Here is a 19,052-nt window from a genome sequence, read left to right as displayed (position 1 = left end):
GTTAGAACACTAAAAATTTAACCACTTAAAAGTATGATGGGGAAATTTTCATTTTTTAAGTGTTCAAAACAAATAAATACATAAAACTTTTATACTAAGTATTTTATTGCATGTTGCCATCAGTGTATATAAAATAATTACCCTTGTGAAACAGAAAATTATGAATATTCAGAGAGGTAGACATTAAGGACTGACAAAAGTAGAAGTTTGTATAGTATGGCACGTTACAGAGAGGCTTTTGTACAGGCTTCAAATTTAGCTTTCCTTTGAATATTCACTGGTTTATGAAATGTGGTTTGGAAAACCTGAAAAGGAAAAAGGGAAAAAGGGAATTAGGGTAAAGTATCATAAGAACAATAGCTTTTTTTTTATGAGTACCAGTACATCTTACAGTACATCACTTTTAGGGTATTTATTTGAATGTCAACTTATAAAGTGCTTTCAATTAAACTGAGCCTGTTTTTTTTTTTTTTAAAAAAAAAAAAAGACATCCCAGTTGGTTTTTTTTGGTGGGGTAGGGGGGAGCAGTGGATAGGAAATGAGAAACCGGATAGAACATGCCTGAATGAAAGGACCTAAAGAGTAACTTACCAATACATGAAAAAAAAAAAACACTCTGGGGATTCTAATTTTTAAAAAGGTTAATATAAAAATCTCTTACGATGGGAGGTATCTGAATACCTCTAGAAAATGAGCAACAACTGAAAACAGCAAGATGCAGTCACTTCTATATACCCACATAAATCTATACACAAAAATATACACACACATATTGACTATAGCAGGAGAAGGAAGTGGCAACCTACTCCAGTATTTTGCCTGGAGAATCCCAGGGACAGGAACCTGGTGGGCTGCCGTCTATGGGGTCACACAGAGTTGGACATGATTGAAGCGACGCAGCAGCAGCAGCAGTGTTTTAATAGCAAAGAACTGCAAATAGCCTAAATGCAACTCAATAGGACAATGAATAAATAAACTAAGGTTTATAAACATGATGGAATACAACAATTAAAATGACTAAACAATCTGTGGATTAACACAAATCTCAAAAATAATGCACTAATAATTATTCCTTAAAAAATAACAGCTGGGTTTTAGAACTATAAAACAATAAATACACAGGCATAACAATGCCAGAGTAGGTTATTTATATGGAAAGGTAGAAAAAGTATCTTTTACTTCTTTATAAACATTAAAGGTTGGGAATTCCCTTGTGGTCCAATAGTTAGGACTCTGGTCTTTCACTACCAAGGGACCAGGTTCACTCCCTGGCTGAGGAACTAAGATCCCATAAGCTGCACAGCTTAGAACTAACAAGGTAAACCATTTAGTTCAGACAGTAGATAATTGGTTTTTTATACTGATTTAAAATTTTCTGTTACTTCATTACAAAAAGTTTTATAAGAAGCATAAACAGAATCAGTGGTGAAAATGTTTAACCTCAAGTTTTGCAAATTACAAAACCGAGATAGGCAGGAAATAGTAGCAAACAATCTGAGATCTGTTTGGCAGGGGCCCAGCCAGAAGTACTCTTAAGCTCCAGGTGGAAGAGCAAAGTTTAATTTGGCAATATTTTCAAGGTTATTAAATTTTAAATGTCATTTCTTACTGAATAACTTTACTTCCAGAAGTTTATTTTAAAGAAATGGGTAGAGTATACTTATAGGTACCAAGATGTTCACCTCAGTGTAGCCTCAAATTTGGAAACCTCAATATTTGATGAAGTATAATTTAAGTTATGGTACAACCACAGAAAAATCTCATTTACAAAAACTATTAAATGAGAGCACCAAAGCCTAAGCACCAGACCACCAGGGAATTTACAGACTATTAAATGAAACAAAATTCAACTTCAAAAAAAACAAAACTACATACTATAATCACTTTTCAATGATTTTTATTTTTTTTGTCTTTAAAGGAAACATCTGTTAACAGTGGTTATTTCTAGGTGTGCAAATCATGGTAACTTCTATTTTAATACTTTGGACTATTTGTTGCTAAAATATCTATGCTTTAAATTACACATGTATTTTTAAAAGTTATCAGTGTGAAGACTTAAATACAGATTTAAATATAGATGTTTTGCATCCATGCCACTCAGTGTGCCAAGGACCACCAACATCAGTATAATATCCCAGACCTATTGTTTTAGAATCTGTTTTAACACAGTGATTTGTAGCTACATTCAAGTTTGAGAAGGAATGCTTTTACATCCAAATACTTTTCCTAGCCAAAAGTGCTTCAAATCATAATATTCATAAACCTGTGGGTTTTATTATACTGCCAGGATTAATAGCCATTATTTTACTTTGAAATCAGGATTCTTATCCCAACCAGAGTCAAGTTAATTAGGCACTGATCTGTATTCTATGAAATGAAACTGAACAGCCAGTTAAGAAGCCACACTTACCAGTATTTTAAATTAAAATAAACTTATGAAGAAAATACAAGAGGAACCATAACAATATTGGAATTTCTCAAAATTGCCAGAAGCAAAAAAACTTTTTAACTATTAAATATGAAGGTGCTTGAATGTTGAATTACTTCTTTAAACTCAAAGGTGTTTTTTTTTCCCTCTGTGTTTGGAACCTTAACCAATTCAACCAATCTACTAGAGACATGTTTTTACTTATACAGACTTCCTGGACACTCCCAAGTCTGCTGCTGCTGCTGCTAAGTCGCTTCAGTCGTGTCCGACTTTGTGCGACCCCATAGACAGCAGCCCACCAGGCTCCCCCATCCCTGGGATTCTCCAGGCAAGAACACTGGAGTGGGTTGCCATTTCCTTCTCCAGTGCATCAAAGTGAAAAGTGAAAGTGAAGTCGCTCAGTCGTGTCCGACTCTTTGTGACCCCATGGACTGCAGCCTACTAAGCTCCTCCGTCCATGGGATTCTCCAGGCAAGAGTACTGGAGTGGGGTGCCATTGCCTTCTCCGACTCCCAAGTCTACTAAATTTAATTAGGGAGGGCACAACTATGCAACATGGTATTTTAGGAACCAGCTTCTGCACTGTGAGGAGTCAGAATATTTGCAGAGGGTGTGCAACATATACAGAGTTGTCTTTATAACAAGTAAATGCTCTGACTAAAGTCCTATGACTTCATGAAGGCAGTACCGTTAGATTCCATTTTCAATTAACCACACACCATGTTGTCTGGCCACCTCTCTTGTGGATTAACATTATACATTTTTGGACACATTGGCATCTGTTCTGCAAGGTACAGGTTAACATATAGAAGTATGCTTTAAACCCACCCTAATTTTATTTTCTTAATCCTCTGAAAACCAACCCACTGTCTCCCACCATAAACTTATATACTTCATTTCCCTCTCATGTAATCTTTACCTAAAAAGAATAAAGTTAAAACCTTTTGTCTCCCAACTCCAAATGCTTACACTATGTCAGCTTATGCAGCTATCTCCTCTGTTGGCACTCACTACTTCAATTCTTTTCTATGCTATTCTAGTAGATCATAATTAATCCAAATCCAATGACAATATTTTAAAAGTCACCACCATGAACACAGTAGATTTCTTTAAATGTCTTAATATTTTCTAGGTACAAAAAAATTAGTATTTGGGAATACCAAAGTACACCATTAGGCAATACTATAAAGGGTAACATGGCTTATCACAATAGTGAAATTTTCTAGGAACCCCTATATCCTCTTATGGTTATTAAATTCTCTACTTAACCCTCTGATAAAATAGAAACAACTAGTCTTCATGACTACTAAATCAGCGAATTTCATCTATCTTCACAAAACAAAAAAGACTGGAAAATCCAAGTGCAAAACAAAAGTATGCTAAGACCCTGCTCAACTTATAAAGTGCTACAAAGAAAGAAACCTGACTAGTTATCCCTACTAATTTTGTTGTTTTAATTTAAGGAAACTTACCTTGTCAAGATTCGTCTTACTACAAAAAGGAACAGACTTTCTGGGGCCTGAAGGGATTTGTACTTGAAGATACTCCAGTCAGCAGAGGGTCATGTTGAGCATTCTGCAGACAGAACTGTTTCAAATCTGCAGCTGCCTGGGAAACCTGTATATAACAAGCAGTGGGGGAAAAGGGTAGGAGGTGATGACAATGTTTTAATTGAAGTTTCTCAAATCTTTAATAAAAATATCTTCCAATAAACACTTAAAAAATATATACACTAATTGAAGATCAACAGTCGTACTGTTGTTTGGTGGCTAAATTGTGTCTGACTAAATCATGTCTGACTTTTGCGACCCCATCAACTGTAGCCCACCAGGCTCCTCTGTCCATGTCCAGGCAAGAATATTGGACTGGGTTGCCATTTCCTTCTCCAAGGGATCTTCCCGACCCAGGATCAAACCTGCATCTCCTGCTTGGCAAGTGGATTCTCTGCCACTGAGCCACCAGGAAGCTCATCAACAGTCATATACTGTCAACATACACATATGTTTGATATACAGTCATATACAGTCAAAACACTCCATGTAAATAAAACAAGCACAAACAGTACAACTCCGTTTTATCTGCAAAGCATAGCACATCTTGCTAGTTTACTAATAAACAGGATGTTCTAGTGTAACCATGAAGGTACTCAAAATTTTTTTTATTAAAAGCAGTACACAGGATATTATAGGATAAAGATAAATTAAAATGCTAGTAAACTATCACTCTATCTTGAAAGCAGTATACTGAGAAAATGCTGTAAGTGTCTTGGTATTGCATACCATCAGCTGTTCTATGTTATAAAATTGGACAATGACAGTTTCTGCTCAGTGACATGTGACTCAAAGGCTGATTATTAGCAAACTTCAGTTTAAGAACTTTATTGAGCAGCCTGCCTTTAAGAAACTGTTTGCCTTAAATGTGACTTAATAAATTCATATATATACAAAACCATTCAAACATGACTTACAGAACTTCTGTGGTTTCACAGTTAAAACAACTTTATACCAACTTCAACATCTACTATTTGTATATATTCTGTTAAGGAGTGGTGCAGGACACCAAAACAATAAACTGAATAGTTCAGATATATAACATGAATGACTAAAGGATGCCTCATTTATAGTATCCTAACTCTTGAATTGTGGTTTAGGAAGATGGGGAAGGCAATCCTTTATTGTATTCTGTTTTAACTATCCACAAGAAGGATAAGAACAGGTGTCCAATCTGGCTGGGTAATATTTAGCCTCTGAAAGGGAGCTAAGGGCATCACAAGTGCTCTCTATACAAACAATTTCTGCAGATGACAGCTTCTGGTAAACAGATCCATCACCATGAGATGAATCTAAACTCTTCTTGGAATCTACTTATATGTTTGGTTTCTACACCAGCCCAGGATAAAGAGTTTGATGAATTTATTTAGCAACTGTGTAAGTAGTTTAGGGTTCCAAGTACTACAAGAAATGGGCACCCTGCTCCCCCTCAAGGGTGTAGCTCCAGTGGGGGAAGGGTGGTATCATTTTTCACTATCTTAAAACATGGTTTCATTCATTCACATTAACCAGCAGTGAAGAATCTACTGCGCTTCCCCTGTGGCTCAGCGGTAAAGAACCCGCATGTCAATGCAGGAGATATATAAGAGATGTGGGTTTGATCCCTGAGTCTGGAAAGATTCCCTGGAGAAGGGCATGGCAACCCACTCAGTATTCTTGCTGGGAAAATCCCATGGACAGAGGAGTCTTGTGGGCTGTAGCCCATAGGGTCACAAAGGGTTGTGAGTTTACGCTAAGGACGTGACTGAGCATAAACATGATAAAGAATCTGTTAATTTTCTGCCAAAAATGTAGGCAGACTCCAACTTAAAAACTTCTCGTCACTTCTATGTGCCAAATATAATTCTAGGCCCTGAGAATATGTAAGAATAACCAGGTCCCTGTTACAGAGCTAACAGTTCAGATGAAGAGAGACAAGATGATCTGCAGAAAAAAAAAATAGTTTGTTAGATCAGGACCTGTGGCAAAGTGTTTTCAAGGAGGTGACATTTAAATTGAGATCTCAGTGAAAAGAGATCCAGCCAAGGAACCAGCAGTGAGAAAATAACCAGCGAGAATTCCAATCAATGGGAAGAGTGGAGACGAAGGCTTAAAACTCAAACAAACTGCTAGGTCCTAAGGCACTCTAATAATAACCATCAGAGAGGCTGAAACCCTATAATCCTGGCATAATTATCAGTGCCCTCTTTCACTCTAAAAACTGCCCTGGGTTGGGAACAAAGTGTATGGTCACCAACCTGGGGAAGTTTGTCAAGCATTTGTCATAATTTCTATCAACTACTCAAACAAAGGCTTTTTAAAAATAAACTCGTGCTAATTCAAAAGTAAAATGTCACTACAAAAGCATCTATAAAAGTCATGGGTAAAACAGAAGCACAAAATGAAATCTAACTCACCACATTTTGCAACATGTCCAAAAAAAAGTTCATTTAAATTCCTCCAAGGTGAGGTGCTTTCCTCCTTGCTACACACAGCCCTGGCATTTAGACTTGAGATTTCTATAACCAAACCCTGGTGATGGCTTTAATGATTCCAACCAAAACCTTTCGTACTGGAGGAAGGCACCTCGCTGGAGAGTTATTCCAGGGGCTAGGGTTTTTAAGGTAAAGCCCTCAGAGTACACTCATTTTCTTTGGAGACTGGAACTAAATACCCCTACTTAACACTTCTGCTTTCAATAAGCCTTTTTTTTGTGGCCCTTCCCATTTTTTTCCTTTCTTGGGCCACTCCAACCTAAGATGAAGGCACACCTGAATAATAACAATGATTTCAGAGTTAAATCCAGGCAAGGCTCACCATTAATCACTGGGATGAGGTAAGAATCTGGAAATTAGAGAAATGGATTCAACACAGCAATGGAGTTTATAGCACTTTAAGGACAGGAAGGGAGGGGAATCCCATCCCAAGACTGATGGGAATTTCCCTTCCCTCCAGCGATGACCACAACTGGGTAAACTAGGTTCCTGGCATTTCTACATAAGGAAATAGGTAAAGGGAGAGCGTCTTACAACACAAAACACTTCAGGGGGAAGTAAAAACTAGTGTGATGAGTAAAGAATCAAATCATCTTGGAAACTGGCTGTTTCTTTCAACAGAGTGCATGGTTTATATTCTTCCCTGTTTCTTTTCTAATTACAGTGTTTCACATGTAAACTGAGTGCACCAGAAAGAAGCCAATCCACGCAGGATTTAAAAAATCAAGAAACTTGAATAGCACTTAACGTCAGCTTGTCATATCAACACACACACACACGACTTTTTCCCCAAAGTAAAAACCCCAGGACAAGGTCAATGCTACTAACCAGACGCCAAAATAAATAACACTGGTCCACCCTAATTACTTTTTCGAGTATGCAGACCAGGAGATATGCCCAAGGTCAGATCACAGCAAAGTGCAAAACAGATATGAAATGCACGCTTTGTCCGAGGTTGCGCAGGGCACCAGTGGTAATCTTAGACACTGTAAACGTTTCCAAAACAGGCTTCTTTAACCTACAATTAAAGTTATGCAAGAATTCGTTTTCAAGTGTGTGTTCGGTGAATAAGTGGAGCTGGAAGTAAAACTCGACTACTAAAGGGAGTGGATTGGGGAAAGTTCTGACATGAAAAAATACTTCTGTTCTGAATCAAAAGGCGGATAAAACTCCGTCCGGTGACCAAGAAACGGGGGAAACGGTCGCAAGGGCCGGGAAGGGCGCTGGCGGAGGCGCAGCTCTTGGGGAGCCCTGCCGCGGAGTCACTGCCGAGGGAGGGAGAGAGACAGGGACGAGGGCCGGAATGAGGAAAGCGGCCGCTCAACCCAGGGCCAGCCCTCCTTAAACCGTCTTGGGGCGTAAGGGTGCATTAACCGGCCCCCCAAACCACAGCGCCGACCCGTGCCGCTACTGCTCTAAAGCTGGCCGAGATCGCGGCCGCGGAGCCGGCGTCCTTCCCAGGGGCGAGTCGCGGCCGCCGCGTCAGCTCGCCTGCAGTATCCCACCCGCCACCTCCCCGCCACCTCCCCGCCTTCCCCTCCCCCTCGGCCACCCGCCCCCGCTCACCTTCACCCGATTGAGCCCGGCCTCCAGCCGGAGCTGTTGAACCACTTTTTTCATAGCCGCGACGCTGGATGAACCAGACATGGCGCACTCGAAAGGATGGCAGATCCGCGGGCCGTCGGCAGGTCTGCGGTGGGTCCGCTGGGCCAGTCGGCGGGGCTGGGGGTGACGCTCGGAACTTTGTCTCTTAAGTTTCCGGTCCTTTACCCAGCGGCTCCACCCTCAACGCGCATGCGCGCTCTCCTTCGCCCGCCGTTTTGGCTCCACACCCGAAAGGGAGCGCGAGCCTCCGAGGGTGAGGGGAGAGTTGGGAGCTAGAAGGGGCGGAGCGGACGGTGGGCGCGGCAGCTACGGGACGCCGACTGGAACGGACGCCCTCCTCTCCGTCCTCCCTCTCCCGAGAGCAGAGTTGGGAGAGGTAAGGAAAGAGATCGTAGTTATCCTGCGAGACCCGAAAGGGACTCCGAAGAGGATCGGTGAGGGAAGTCAGTTGTTGAGAGACTTTGTAACAGTCATGGTGGCGGGCCATCGAGGCGGTTCCAGTGTCCCTGGCGGAGTTGGCGGCAGAGATGGAGGAAAGGGAAGGGAGAGCCTCACTGAGGCGTAGGAGCTAGAAGTATGGGCTTGAGTCGCTGCCACCTTGTCCCCTTAGGGACGCGTCCCTAAATGACCCGTTTTTGTCCAACGGGCGGCCCTTCCGCAGATGGCTTCCCACCGACAGACCCCCGAGGCAGAAGGAGGGCGCGAGGTCTCTGTAATCGACCGAGAGGAGCCGGGCGGCGGGCAGCGAGGGCGCTGGTTCGCCAGAGAAAAGGGGATCTTCACAGGTTTGGCTTCTGGCGCCTCTTACCTCTCATTTTTCTAGAAACGATTGTGAAGAAGCCAAGGTGCTGACCAGAAATTATATTTATCTCTTCTTGTCCATTTCATTTGGTGGATAAACGTTTATTTTACTTTAAGAAATAAAAACTTTCTGTTGTGAGAAAGTTTGCTCTTTTATGTTTCAGTTGTAGCTTATTACCTGATGCTTGAAATTGACCTTCAGAGGAGCTTTCAGGAGAAATAGTAGGGTGGAACTAAGCAAAGGAGGCTCAGCCACTGCATGTTTCACCCATGGAAACGTATGCCACGCACTTAGGGCAGATGTTTCTTGTTCTGCTGGTATAGTCCGTCTATGAATACACTAATATTTTCTAAACTCATAAGAACCATGAAATGTCAGTGCCAGAAGGGATTTCAGGGAGTATGTCGTCCAATCCTTTCTTCTTAGTTTTTATCTAGTGTCTGTCTAATAAAGAACTTAATTCAGTATAGGAGAGAAGAAAAAAAAAGTTCATTTTAAGTTCATTACCATCTGAAGTGATTACCCATAAATGCAGCTTGTGAGTCACCAATCTCTCCTGAGCCAGCCATGTTCTTTGAATTTCCACAACAATTTAAAGTAGTTCAAACACCTTATCAACCTTACAGACATAAAAGTTTATTTTTCAGATAGTTAAAGACAGGCTTGTTGTAAAAACAGTTTGATAAACCAAGAGAATCCTTATAATTGTGATAAGAAAGCACAACCAAGAAATCTGTCAAACCCACAGTTCACTAGGTACTCTTTCCTACTGAGGCCCATTGTGACCTTTGGATCCTTTTTCAGTAATTCACTGTTGTGTACCCAAAACCTGTTGATGGGATTTAATATGTAAGATAAAGCAAATTTTCCATTCCTGGCGGGGGTGGCGAGGGATCATAAAGCAAAAGGATGCAATAAATGAAAGATTAGTGTTCTATTATCATTTGGTTATCCACTGTCTTTTTTTTAGTTGGATTGACATTATTTTGTTCATTAGCTAATTAATAATAGGTAAATAATTTGAAAACCCCAGAGACTATGTTAGGAGTTAACTATGTGAAATGTGATTTGGTTAAGATCAACTGCGAATTCTAAGCATACCTAAAGAAGCTAATGAAGCCTTTGATAGAAAACATTTACTCAAGTTACCTCAAGCAATGAAGAGATAATTGTAAAGATCAACATAGAGTAGTGGAGACAGTTATCCCATAGAAATTAAAAAAAAAAAAACAAAAAACAAAAAACACGAACTGTTGCATTGATAGGCCAAACTGGGAGCAGATACAAGTTAGGGACCTCAAAGGCAAAAAAAATTTTTACTCTTCTCTAGAGCTTAGCTATAAACATGAATCACCTATGTATCTCTTCGTTGGCATCTCACTACCAGTTCAATTAGTCATTGTCTCTAGACTTGATCTCTTTTCCTATTGTGCTTTACAAATAATTACAGCTTTCTCATAACATAGGCTTGCCTCATGAATATGATACTACTTCAGGACTTCCCTTTCTACATTCTTTTTGCTTCAGTATCTACTAACTATATACTTGAATCTTGAGCACTTCTCCCAGTTCTAATTCCTAAAGGGTTCATCATTTCATATCAGGTCACTTTGTCTCTGGCAGCCAAGATTTGTCTTTAGTGTTGATCCAGTCAGAAATGACAGAGGAAATTGTAGCTCAACACATGACTTGTTTGCTGTTCCTTTAGAAGGGATATTACAGTAGGGCAGTTTACCTTAGGATAATATTAATAGTAAAGCAGGTCTTGATTGCTCTGTCTTGAGTTCAATTAATCAAAAATTAGTTCTGAATTAAAATATCAAAATTTTAATGCATCCACTAAAAATGAAAGTTTTAGTCTCCCAATTGGCATACTAGTTAATGAATACCCATGTGCTGTATTTATTATAAATTATTACCATTAATTCTTAACTGATAAATTTCCACATGTGTGTGTGTGTATGTGTGTGTGTGTGTATGTGTGTATAGTTTAGTCACTAAGTTGTGTCCCACTCTTTTGCAAGCCTATAGACTGTAACCCACCAGGCTCCTCTGTCCATGCGATTTCCCAGGCAAGAATACTGGAGTACTGGGTTTCCATTTCCTTCTTTAGGGGATCTTCCCAACCCAGAAATTGAACCTGTGTCTCCTGCATTGCAGGTGGATTCTTTATTGCTGAGCCACAGGGAAAGCCTCATACACCTATAAACTGTATGGACCTAACAGAAGCAGAAGGTACTAAGAAAAGGTGGCAACAATACAGAGAAGGACCATACAAAAAAGATCTTAATGACCCAGATAACCATGGTGGTGTGATCACTCACCGAGAGCCAGACATCCTAGAATGTGACGTTAAGTGGACTTTAGGAGGCATCACTACAAACAAAGTTAGTGCAGGTGATGGAATTCCAGCTGAGTTATTTTAAATCCTAAAAGATGATACTGTGAAACTGCTGCCTCAATATGCCAGCAAATTTGGAAAATTCAGCCATGGCCACAGAACTGGAAATGGTCAGTTTTCATTCCAATTCCAAAGAAAGGCAATGCCAAAGAATGTTCAAACTACCACACAGTTGCACTCATCTCACACACTAGCAAAGTAATGCTCAAAATGCTAAATGCTCCAAGCTAAGCTTCAACAGTACGTGAACTGTGAAATTCCAGATGTTCAAGCTGGTTTTAGAAAAGGCAGAGGAACCAGAGATCAAATTGCCAACATCCGTTGGATCATTGAAAAAGCAAGAGAGTTCCAGAAAAACATCTACTTATGCTTTATTGACTACACCAAAGCCTTTGACTGTGTGGATCACAACAAAGTGTGGAAAATTCTTAAAGAGATGACAATACCAGACCACCTTACCTGCCTCCTGAGAAATCTGTATGCAGGTCAAGAAGCAACAGTTAGAACCATATATGGAACAACAGACTGGTTCCAAATTGGGAAAGGAATATGTCAAGGCTGTATATTGCTACTCTGTTTATTTAACTTATATGCAGAGTGAAAGTGAAAGTTGCTCAGTTGTGTCTGACTCTTTGTGACCCCAAAGACTTTGCAGTTCATGGAATTCTCTAGGCCAGAGTACTGGAATGGGTAGCCTTTTCATTCTCCAGGGGATCTTCCCAACCCAGGGATCACACCTAGGTCTCCCGCACTGCAGGCGGATTCTTTACTAGCTGAGCCACGAGGGAAGCCCCTATATGCAGAGTACATCATTCGAAATGCTGGGCTTGATGAAGCAAAAGCTGGAATCAAGATTGCCCGGAGAAATATTAATAACCTCAGATATGCAACTTTCACCACCCTTATGGCAGAAAGTGAAGAGGAACTAAATAGCCTATTGATGAAAGTGAAAGAGGAGGGTGAAAAAATCTGGCTTTAAAAAAAAAAAACTGAGATCCTGGCATCCACTCCCATCACTTCATGGCAAATAGATGGGGAAATAATGGAAATAGTGACAGACTTTATTTTGGAGGACTCCAAAATCATTGCAGATAGTGACTGCAGCTATGATATTAAAAGACACTTGCTCCTTGGAAGAAAAGCTATGACAAATCTAGACAGCATATTAAAAAGCAGAGACATTACTTTGCCAGCAAAGGTCCATATAGTCAAAGCTTTGGTTTTTCCAGTAGTCATGTATGGATGTGAGAGTTGGACCATGAAGAAAGCTGAGGACCAAAGAATTGATGCTTTTAAACTGTGGTATTAGAGAAGACTCTTGAGATTCCCTTGGACTGAAAGGAGATCAAACCAGTCAATCCTCAAGGAAATCAGTCCTAACATTCATTGGAAGGACAGATGCTGAAGCTGAAGCTCCAGTACTTTGGCCACCTGATGCAAAGAACTGACTCATTAGAAAAGACCCTGACACTGGGAAAGATTGAAGGCAGGAGGAGAAGGGGATGACAGAGGACGAGATGGTTAGATGTCATCACCGACTCGATGGACATGAGTTTGAGAAAGCTCTGGGAGTTGGTGTTAGACATGGAAGCATACTGTGCTGCAGTCCATGGGGTTGCAAAGAGTCAGACACGACTGAGCGACTGAACAGCTGCTGCTACTGCTGCTAACTCACGTCGGTCGTGTCTGACTCTGTGCGACCCCATAGACGGCAGCCCACCAGGCTCCCCCATCCCTGGGATTCTCCAGGCAAGAATACTGGAGTGGGTTTCCATTTCCTTCTCCAATGCATGAAAGTGAAAAGTGAAAGTGAAGTCTCTCAGTTGTGTCTGACTCTTTGTGGCAGCCATTTTTATAGTTTTAGTCCTTCTACTTTCAAAAGTGTATTTCTACTTTATGTAAAAAGCTATATATATTTAACCTTAATTTTTGACCGAGAGAAATGAATTATTTAGTAAAAAGAGTTCTAGTCACAAGTCTACTGTATTAATAATTTACCACTTAGTTGTATGGGATATATGATTTTCTTTGCATTTACCAGCCCTACTTATCAGTAGTATATCGTTTTAAATTATTATTATAAGATTGCATACTTATCTAAGTTTTCATTTTGACTCTATTCAAAGTTTTCATTTTGACTCTATTCAAATTTAAAGCCTTTTTGTTTTTCTGTTTACTTTTTGAACGAATCAAAGACCAGAAATGAGTGGAATGCTATAACTTAAGCAAGCCAAACCAAAAATCTGTTATAACCTTTATTAAATACTAAATGAAGAAAAAATTTTAAAAAACCCTACAAAATTCCAACTGATAATTACCCTATTCAGACATTGGTGAATATGTCCCTGAATCCAAGTCGACCTTCTTCATCAGAGGTAAGAGAATCTTTTTGTACTAAAATATAAGAAACACTTACCTACCATTGGTTTTTAAAAGTTTTGATAAAGCAAAAATATGGATTATATAAAGTATTAGATACTAACTCCACTGTGAACCCAATTTTCTGTATCCCATTATTTGATTACAGATCTTGTATCTCTAAGGACCCCAATTATACTGGTACCTCCAGTGCATTGACCCTATAATCTTTTTTTGTTTCTTTGTTTCTCTTCTCAGGATACCCTCTCTGGCTGTCTTAAATATCATGGAGCATTCTTGATCATTCTTGCACATAATTTTGACTCATTACCCCCTCTCATTTCAATGTACTCCTTGATAAAACAAAAACCCTGGTTAATCTTCTTCTGTTCCTCATGTATACCTACACTGGCACATGGCTGGAGAAAAATATACCAGCATAAGGACTATTCTCACTTTAATGAGCATGAATCTCAAGTGGAACTTTTTGCTAGGAGGCAACAAGACTACCTCCCACTTATTCTCTGTTCCACTATTTTAGACAACTATTTAATACCTCCTCAAACCCCAATACCTTCTTCCCATTTTTTTCTTTAAATTAACTCCAAACAAGTTTTCACTCCTCTACTCCACCAAAACCGACTGCCCTGTTCGCCTTTACATTGCTAAAGCTATTGTTTAATTCTTATCTCACATACACTTGATCTGTATGTGCACAATAATTGACACCATTGATCACACTCTTCTTTGACATAATTCCTTGTTATTCATTCTCAGTTCAGTTCAGTCGCTCAGTCATGTCCGACTCTTTGCGACCCCATGAATCGCAGCATGCCAGGCCTCCCTTTCCATCATCAACTCTCGGAGTTCACTCAGACTCACGTCCATCGAGTCAGTGATGCCATCCAGCCATCTCATCCTCTGTCGTCCCCTTTTCCTCCTGCCCCCAATCCCTCCCAGCATCAGAGTCTTTTCCAATGAGTCAACTCTTCGCATGAGTTGGCCAAATTACTGGAGTTTCAGCTTTAGCATCATTCCTTCCAAAGAAATCCCAGGGCTGATCTCTTTCAGAATGGACTGGTTGGATCTCCTTGCAGTCCAAGGGACTCTCAAGAGTCTTCTCCAATACCACAGTTCAAAAGCATCAATTCTTCAGCACTCAGCCTTCTTCACAGTCCAACTCTCACATCCATACATGACCACAGGAAAAACCATAGCCTTGACTAGACGGACCTTTGTTGGCAAAGTAATATCTCTGCTTTTGAATATGCTATCTAGGTTGGTCATAACTTTCCTTCCAAGGAGTAAGCGTCTTTTAATTTCATGGCTGCAATCACCATCTGCAGTGATTTTGGAGCCCAGAAAAATAAAGTCTGACACTGTTTCCACTGTTTCCCCATCTATTTCCCATGAAGTGATGGGACCAGATGCCATGATCTTCGTTTTCTCAACGTTGAGCTTTAAGCCAACTTTTTCACTCTCCACTTTCACTTTCATCAAGAGGCTTTTTAGTTCCTCTTCATTTTCTGCCATAAGGGTGGTGTCATCTGCATATCTGAGGTTATTGATATTTCTCCTGGCAATCTTGATTCCAGCTTGTGTTTCTTCCAGTCCAGCATTTCTCATTATGTACTCTGCATGTAAGTTAAATAAGCAGAGTGACAATATACAGCCTTGATGTACTCCTTTTCCTATTTGGAACCAGTCTGTTGTTCCATGTCCAGTTCTAACTGTTGCTTCCTGACCTGCATACATATTTCTCAAGAGGCAGGTCAGGTGGTCTGGTATTCCCATCTCTTTCAGAATTGTCCACAGTTTATTGTGATCCACACAGTCAAAGGCTTTGGCATAGTCAATAAAGCAGAAATAGATGTTTTTCTGGAACTCTCTTGCTTTCTCCATGATCCAGCAGGTGTTGGCAATTTGATCTCTATTCCTCTGCCTTTTCTAAAACCAGCTTGAACATCAGGAATTTCACGGTTCATGTATTGCTGAAGCCTGGCTTGGAGAATTTTGAGCATTACTTTACTAGCATGTGAGATGGGTGCAATTGTGCGGTAGCTTGAGCATTCTTTGGCATTTCCTTTCTTTGGGATTGGAATGAAAACTGACCTTTTCCAGTCCTGTGGCCACTGCTGAGTTTTCCAAATTTGCTGGCATATTGAGTGCAGCACTTTCACAGCATCATCTTTCAGGATTTGGAATAGCTCAACTGGAATTCCATCACCTCCACTAGCTTTGTTCCTTTGTTCCTTTGTTCCTTTGTTAGTGATACTTTCTAAGGCCCACTTGACTTCACATTCCAGGATGTCTGGCTCTAGGTGAGTGATCACACCATCGTGATTATCTGGGTCGTGAAGATCTTTTTTGTACAGGTCTTCTGTGTATTCTTGCCACCTCTTCTTAATATCTTCTGCTTCTGTTAGGTCCATACCATTTCTGTCCTTTATCGAGCCCATCTTTGCATAAAATGTTCCCTGGTATTTCTAATTTTCTTGAAGAGATCTCTAGTCTTTCCCATTCTGTTATTTTCCTCTATTTCTTTGCATTGATCGCTGAAGAAGGCTTTCTTATCTCTTCTTGCTATTCTTTGGAACTCTACATTCAGATGCTTATATCTTTCCTTTTCTCCTTTGCTTTTTGCTTCTCTTCTTTTCACAGCTATTTGTAAGGCCTCCCCAGACAGCCATTTTGGTTTTTTGCATTTCTTTTCCACAGGGATTCTCTTGATCCCTGTCTCCTGTACAATGTCACGAACCTCAGTCCATAGTTCATCAGGCACTCTATCAGATCTAGGCCCTTAAATCTATTTCTCACTTCTGCTGTATAATCATAAGGGATTTGATTTAGGTCATACCTGAATGGTCTAGTGGTTTTCCCTACTTTTTTCAATTTAAGTCTAAATTTGGCAATAAGGAGTTCATGATCTGAGCCACAGTCAGCTCTTGGTCTTGTTTTTGTTGACTGTATAGAGCTTCTCCATCTTTGGCTGCAAAGAATATAATAAATCTGATTTCAGTATTGACCATCTGGTGATGTCCATGTGTAGAGTCTTGTGTTGTTGGAAGAGGTTATTTGCTATGACCAGTGCATTTTCTTGGCAAAACTCTATTAGCCTTTGCCCTACTTCATTCTGTATTCCAAGGCCAAATTTGCCTGTTATTCCAGGTGTTTCTTGACTTCCTACTTTTGCATTCCAGTCCCCTATAATGAAAAGGACATCTTTTTTGGGTGTTAGTTCTAAAAGGTCTTGCAGGTCTTCGTAGAACCGTTCAACTTCAGCTTCTTCAGCGTTACTGGTTGAGGCATAGACTTGAATTACTGTGATATTGAATGGTTTGCCTTGGAAACCATCAGAGATCATTCTGTCGTTTTTGAGATTGCATCCAAGTACTGCATTTCGGACTCTTTTGTTGACCATGATGGCTACTCCATTTCTTCTGAGGGATTCCTGCCTGCAGTAGCAGATATAATGGTCATCTGAGTTAAATTCACCCATTCCAGTCCATTTGAGTTCACTGTTTCCTAGAATGTCGACATTCACTCTTGCCATCTCTTGTTTGACCACTTCCAATTTGCCTTGATTCGTGGACCTGACATTCCAGGTTCCTATGCAATATTGCTCTTTACAGCAATATTTAATCTCAGTCTTCTTTTAAAAAATATTTATATGTTTGGCTGCATCGAGTCTTAGTTGCAGCACATGGGATCTGTACTTGAGGCATGCAGGATCTTCAGTTGCAGCATATGGGATCTATTTCCCTGACTAGAGATCGAACCCGGGCCCCCTGCATTGGTAGAACAGAGTCTTAGTACTAGACTACCAAGGAAGTCCCTGTTCTGTCTTCTCTTTTAGGTGTTTTTGTTCTTCCTGATCTCTTGATACTGGAGAATTTCAGGAGTGAGCTTTTTGTTCTCTTCTCTGTTTACACTCATTGTGATCTTTATCCAATCTAGTAGTTTTAAATACCAACATTATGCTACGTATTCACAAATTTATATCCCCATCCCAACCCTCTTTCCCGAACTCCAGACTGATGTTGTCAACTGCCTACTTGAAATCTCCACTTGGATGACCAATAGACAACAGAAACTCAACATGTTTGAAACAACTATACTTCTCCCTGCAACCCAAACCTGTACTAACCATGACCTTACTCGTTTCAGTTTATGGCAAATCCATCTTTCTAATATCTGAGGCCAAACACCTTGGAGTCGTACTTAATGCCTTACCAAACTTCACTTCTTGGATGCTCAGTTCAGTTCAGTCACTCAGTCGTGTCTAACTCTTTGCGACCCCATGGACTGCAGCATACCAGGCCTCCCTGTCTATCACCAGCTCCTGGAGTTCACTCAGACTCACATCCATCAAGTCAGTGATGCCATCCAGCCATCTCATCCTCTGTCATCCCCTTCTCCTCCTGCCTTCAATCTTTCCCAGCATCAGGATCTTTTTAAATGAGTCAGCTCTTCACATCAGGTGGCCAAAATATTGGAGTTTCATCTTCAACATCAGTCCTTCCAATGAATATTCAGGACTGATTTCCTTAGGATGGACTGGTTGGATCTCCTTGCAGTCCAAGGGACTCTCAAGAGTCTTCTCCAACACTGCAGTTCAGCTTTGATTAGACAGACCCTTGTTGGTAAAGTAATGTCCCTGCTTTTTTATATGCTGTCTAGTTTGGTTATAGCTTTTCTTCCAAGGAGCAAGTGTCTTTTTATTTCATGGCTGCCGTCACCATCTGCAGAGATTTTGGAGCCCCTAAAAATAAAGTCTGCCACTGCTTCCATTGTTTTCCCATCTATTTGCCATGAAGTGACGGGACCAGATGCCATGATCTTTGTTTTCTGAATGTTGAGTTTTAAGCCAACTTTTTCACTTTCCTCTTTCACTTTCATCAAGAGGCTCTTTAGTTCTTCTTTGCTTTCTGCCATAGAGTGGCAGAGTGGTGTTATCTGTATATCTGAAGTTATTGATATTTCTCCCAGCTTGTGATTTCAGCTTGTGCTTCATCCAGCCCTGCATTTCTCATGATGTACTCTGCATATAAGTTAAATAAGCAGGGTGACAATATATAGCCTTGACCGTACACCTTTCTTGATTTGGAGCCAGTCTGTTCCATGTTCAGTTCTAACTGTTGCTTCTTGACCTGTGTACAGATTTCTCAAGAGGCAGGTCAGGTGGTCTGGTATTCCAGTCTCTTTCAGAATTGTCCACACTTTGTTGTGATCCACACAGTCAAAGGCTTTGGTGTAGTCAATAAAGCAGAAGTAGATGTTTTTCTGGAATTCTCTTACTTTTTCAGTGATCCAGCGGATGTTGGCAATTTGATCTCTGGTTCCTCTGCCTTTTCTAAATCCAGCTTGAACATCTGGAAGTTCACGATTCACGTACTGTTGAAGCCTGGCTTGGAGAACTTTGAGCATTACTTTG

General features: G+C 40.4%; 2 protein-coding genes across 2 annotated transcripts in view; one reads left to right on the top strand and one right to left on the bottom strand.

The window, feature by feature from the left end:
- Positions 1-84: 84 nt before the first annotated feature.
- Positions 85-8,253, bottom strand: GNG5 (G protein subunit gamma 5). The gene is made up of 3 exons (XM_005887414.3): positions 8,019-8,253; positions 3,901-4,045; positions 85-305 (listed from the first exon to the last, which is right to left on the bottom strand). The coding sequence occupies exons 1-2, from the start codon at positions 8,097-8,099 to the stop codon at positions 3,920-3,922; spliced, it is 207 nt and encodes a 68-aa protein (XP_005887476.1). The 5' UTR covers positions 8,100-8,253; the 3' UTR covers positions 85-305; positions 3,901-3,919.
- Positions 8,254-8,352: 99 nt separating this feature from the next.
- Positions 8,353-19,052, top strand: part of SPATA1 (spermatogenesis associated 1) — a 58,864-nt gene continuing 48,164 nt past the window's right edge. Inside the window, 2 exon segments of the mRNA XM_005887413.3 lie at positions 8,353-8,433; positions 11,020-13,635. Of these exon segments, the coding sequence (XP_005887475.1) occupies positions 13,600-13,635 (36 nt within the window). The 5' untranslated portion in view covers positions 8,353-8,433; positions 11,020-13,599.

Source organism: Bos mutus, chromosome 3 (genome assembly GCF_027580195.1).
Source record: "Bos mutus isolate GX-2022 chromosome 3, NWIPB_WYAK_1.1, whole genome shotgun sequence".
In the NCBI taxonomy this organism is placed as follows: Eukaryota; Metazoa; Chordata; class Mammalia; order Artiodactyla; family Bovidae; genus Bos; species Bos mutus.
This window is presented reverse-complemented; position numbering and strand designations above follow the sequence as displayed.

What these genes read in the sequence shown, in the direction of transcription:
- GNG5 (XM_005887414.3), bottom strand. Translation starts at nt 8,099, where the DNA reads ATGTCTGGTTCATCCAGCGTCGCGGCTATGAAAAAAGTGGTTCAACAG. An exon ending in CCGGGCTCAATCGGGTGAAG is followed by an intron (nt 4,046 to 8,018) that starts GTGAGCGGGGGC and finishes TGTTATATACAG; the next exon opens with GTTTCCCAGGCAGCTGCAGA.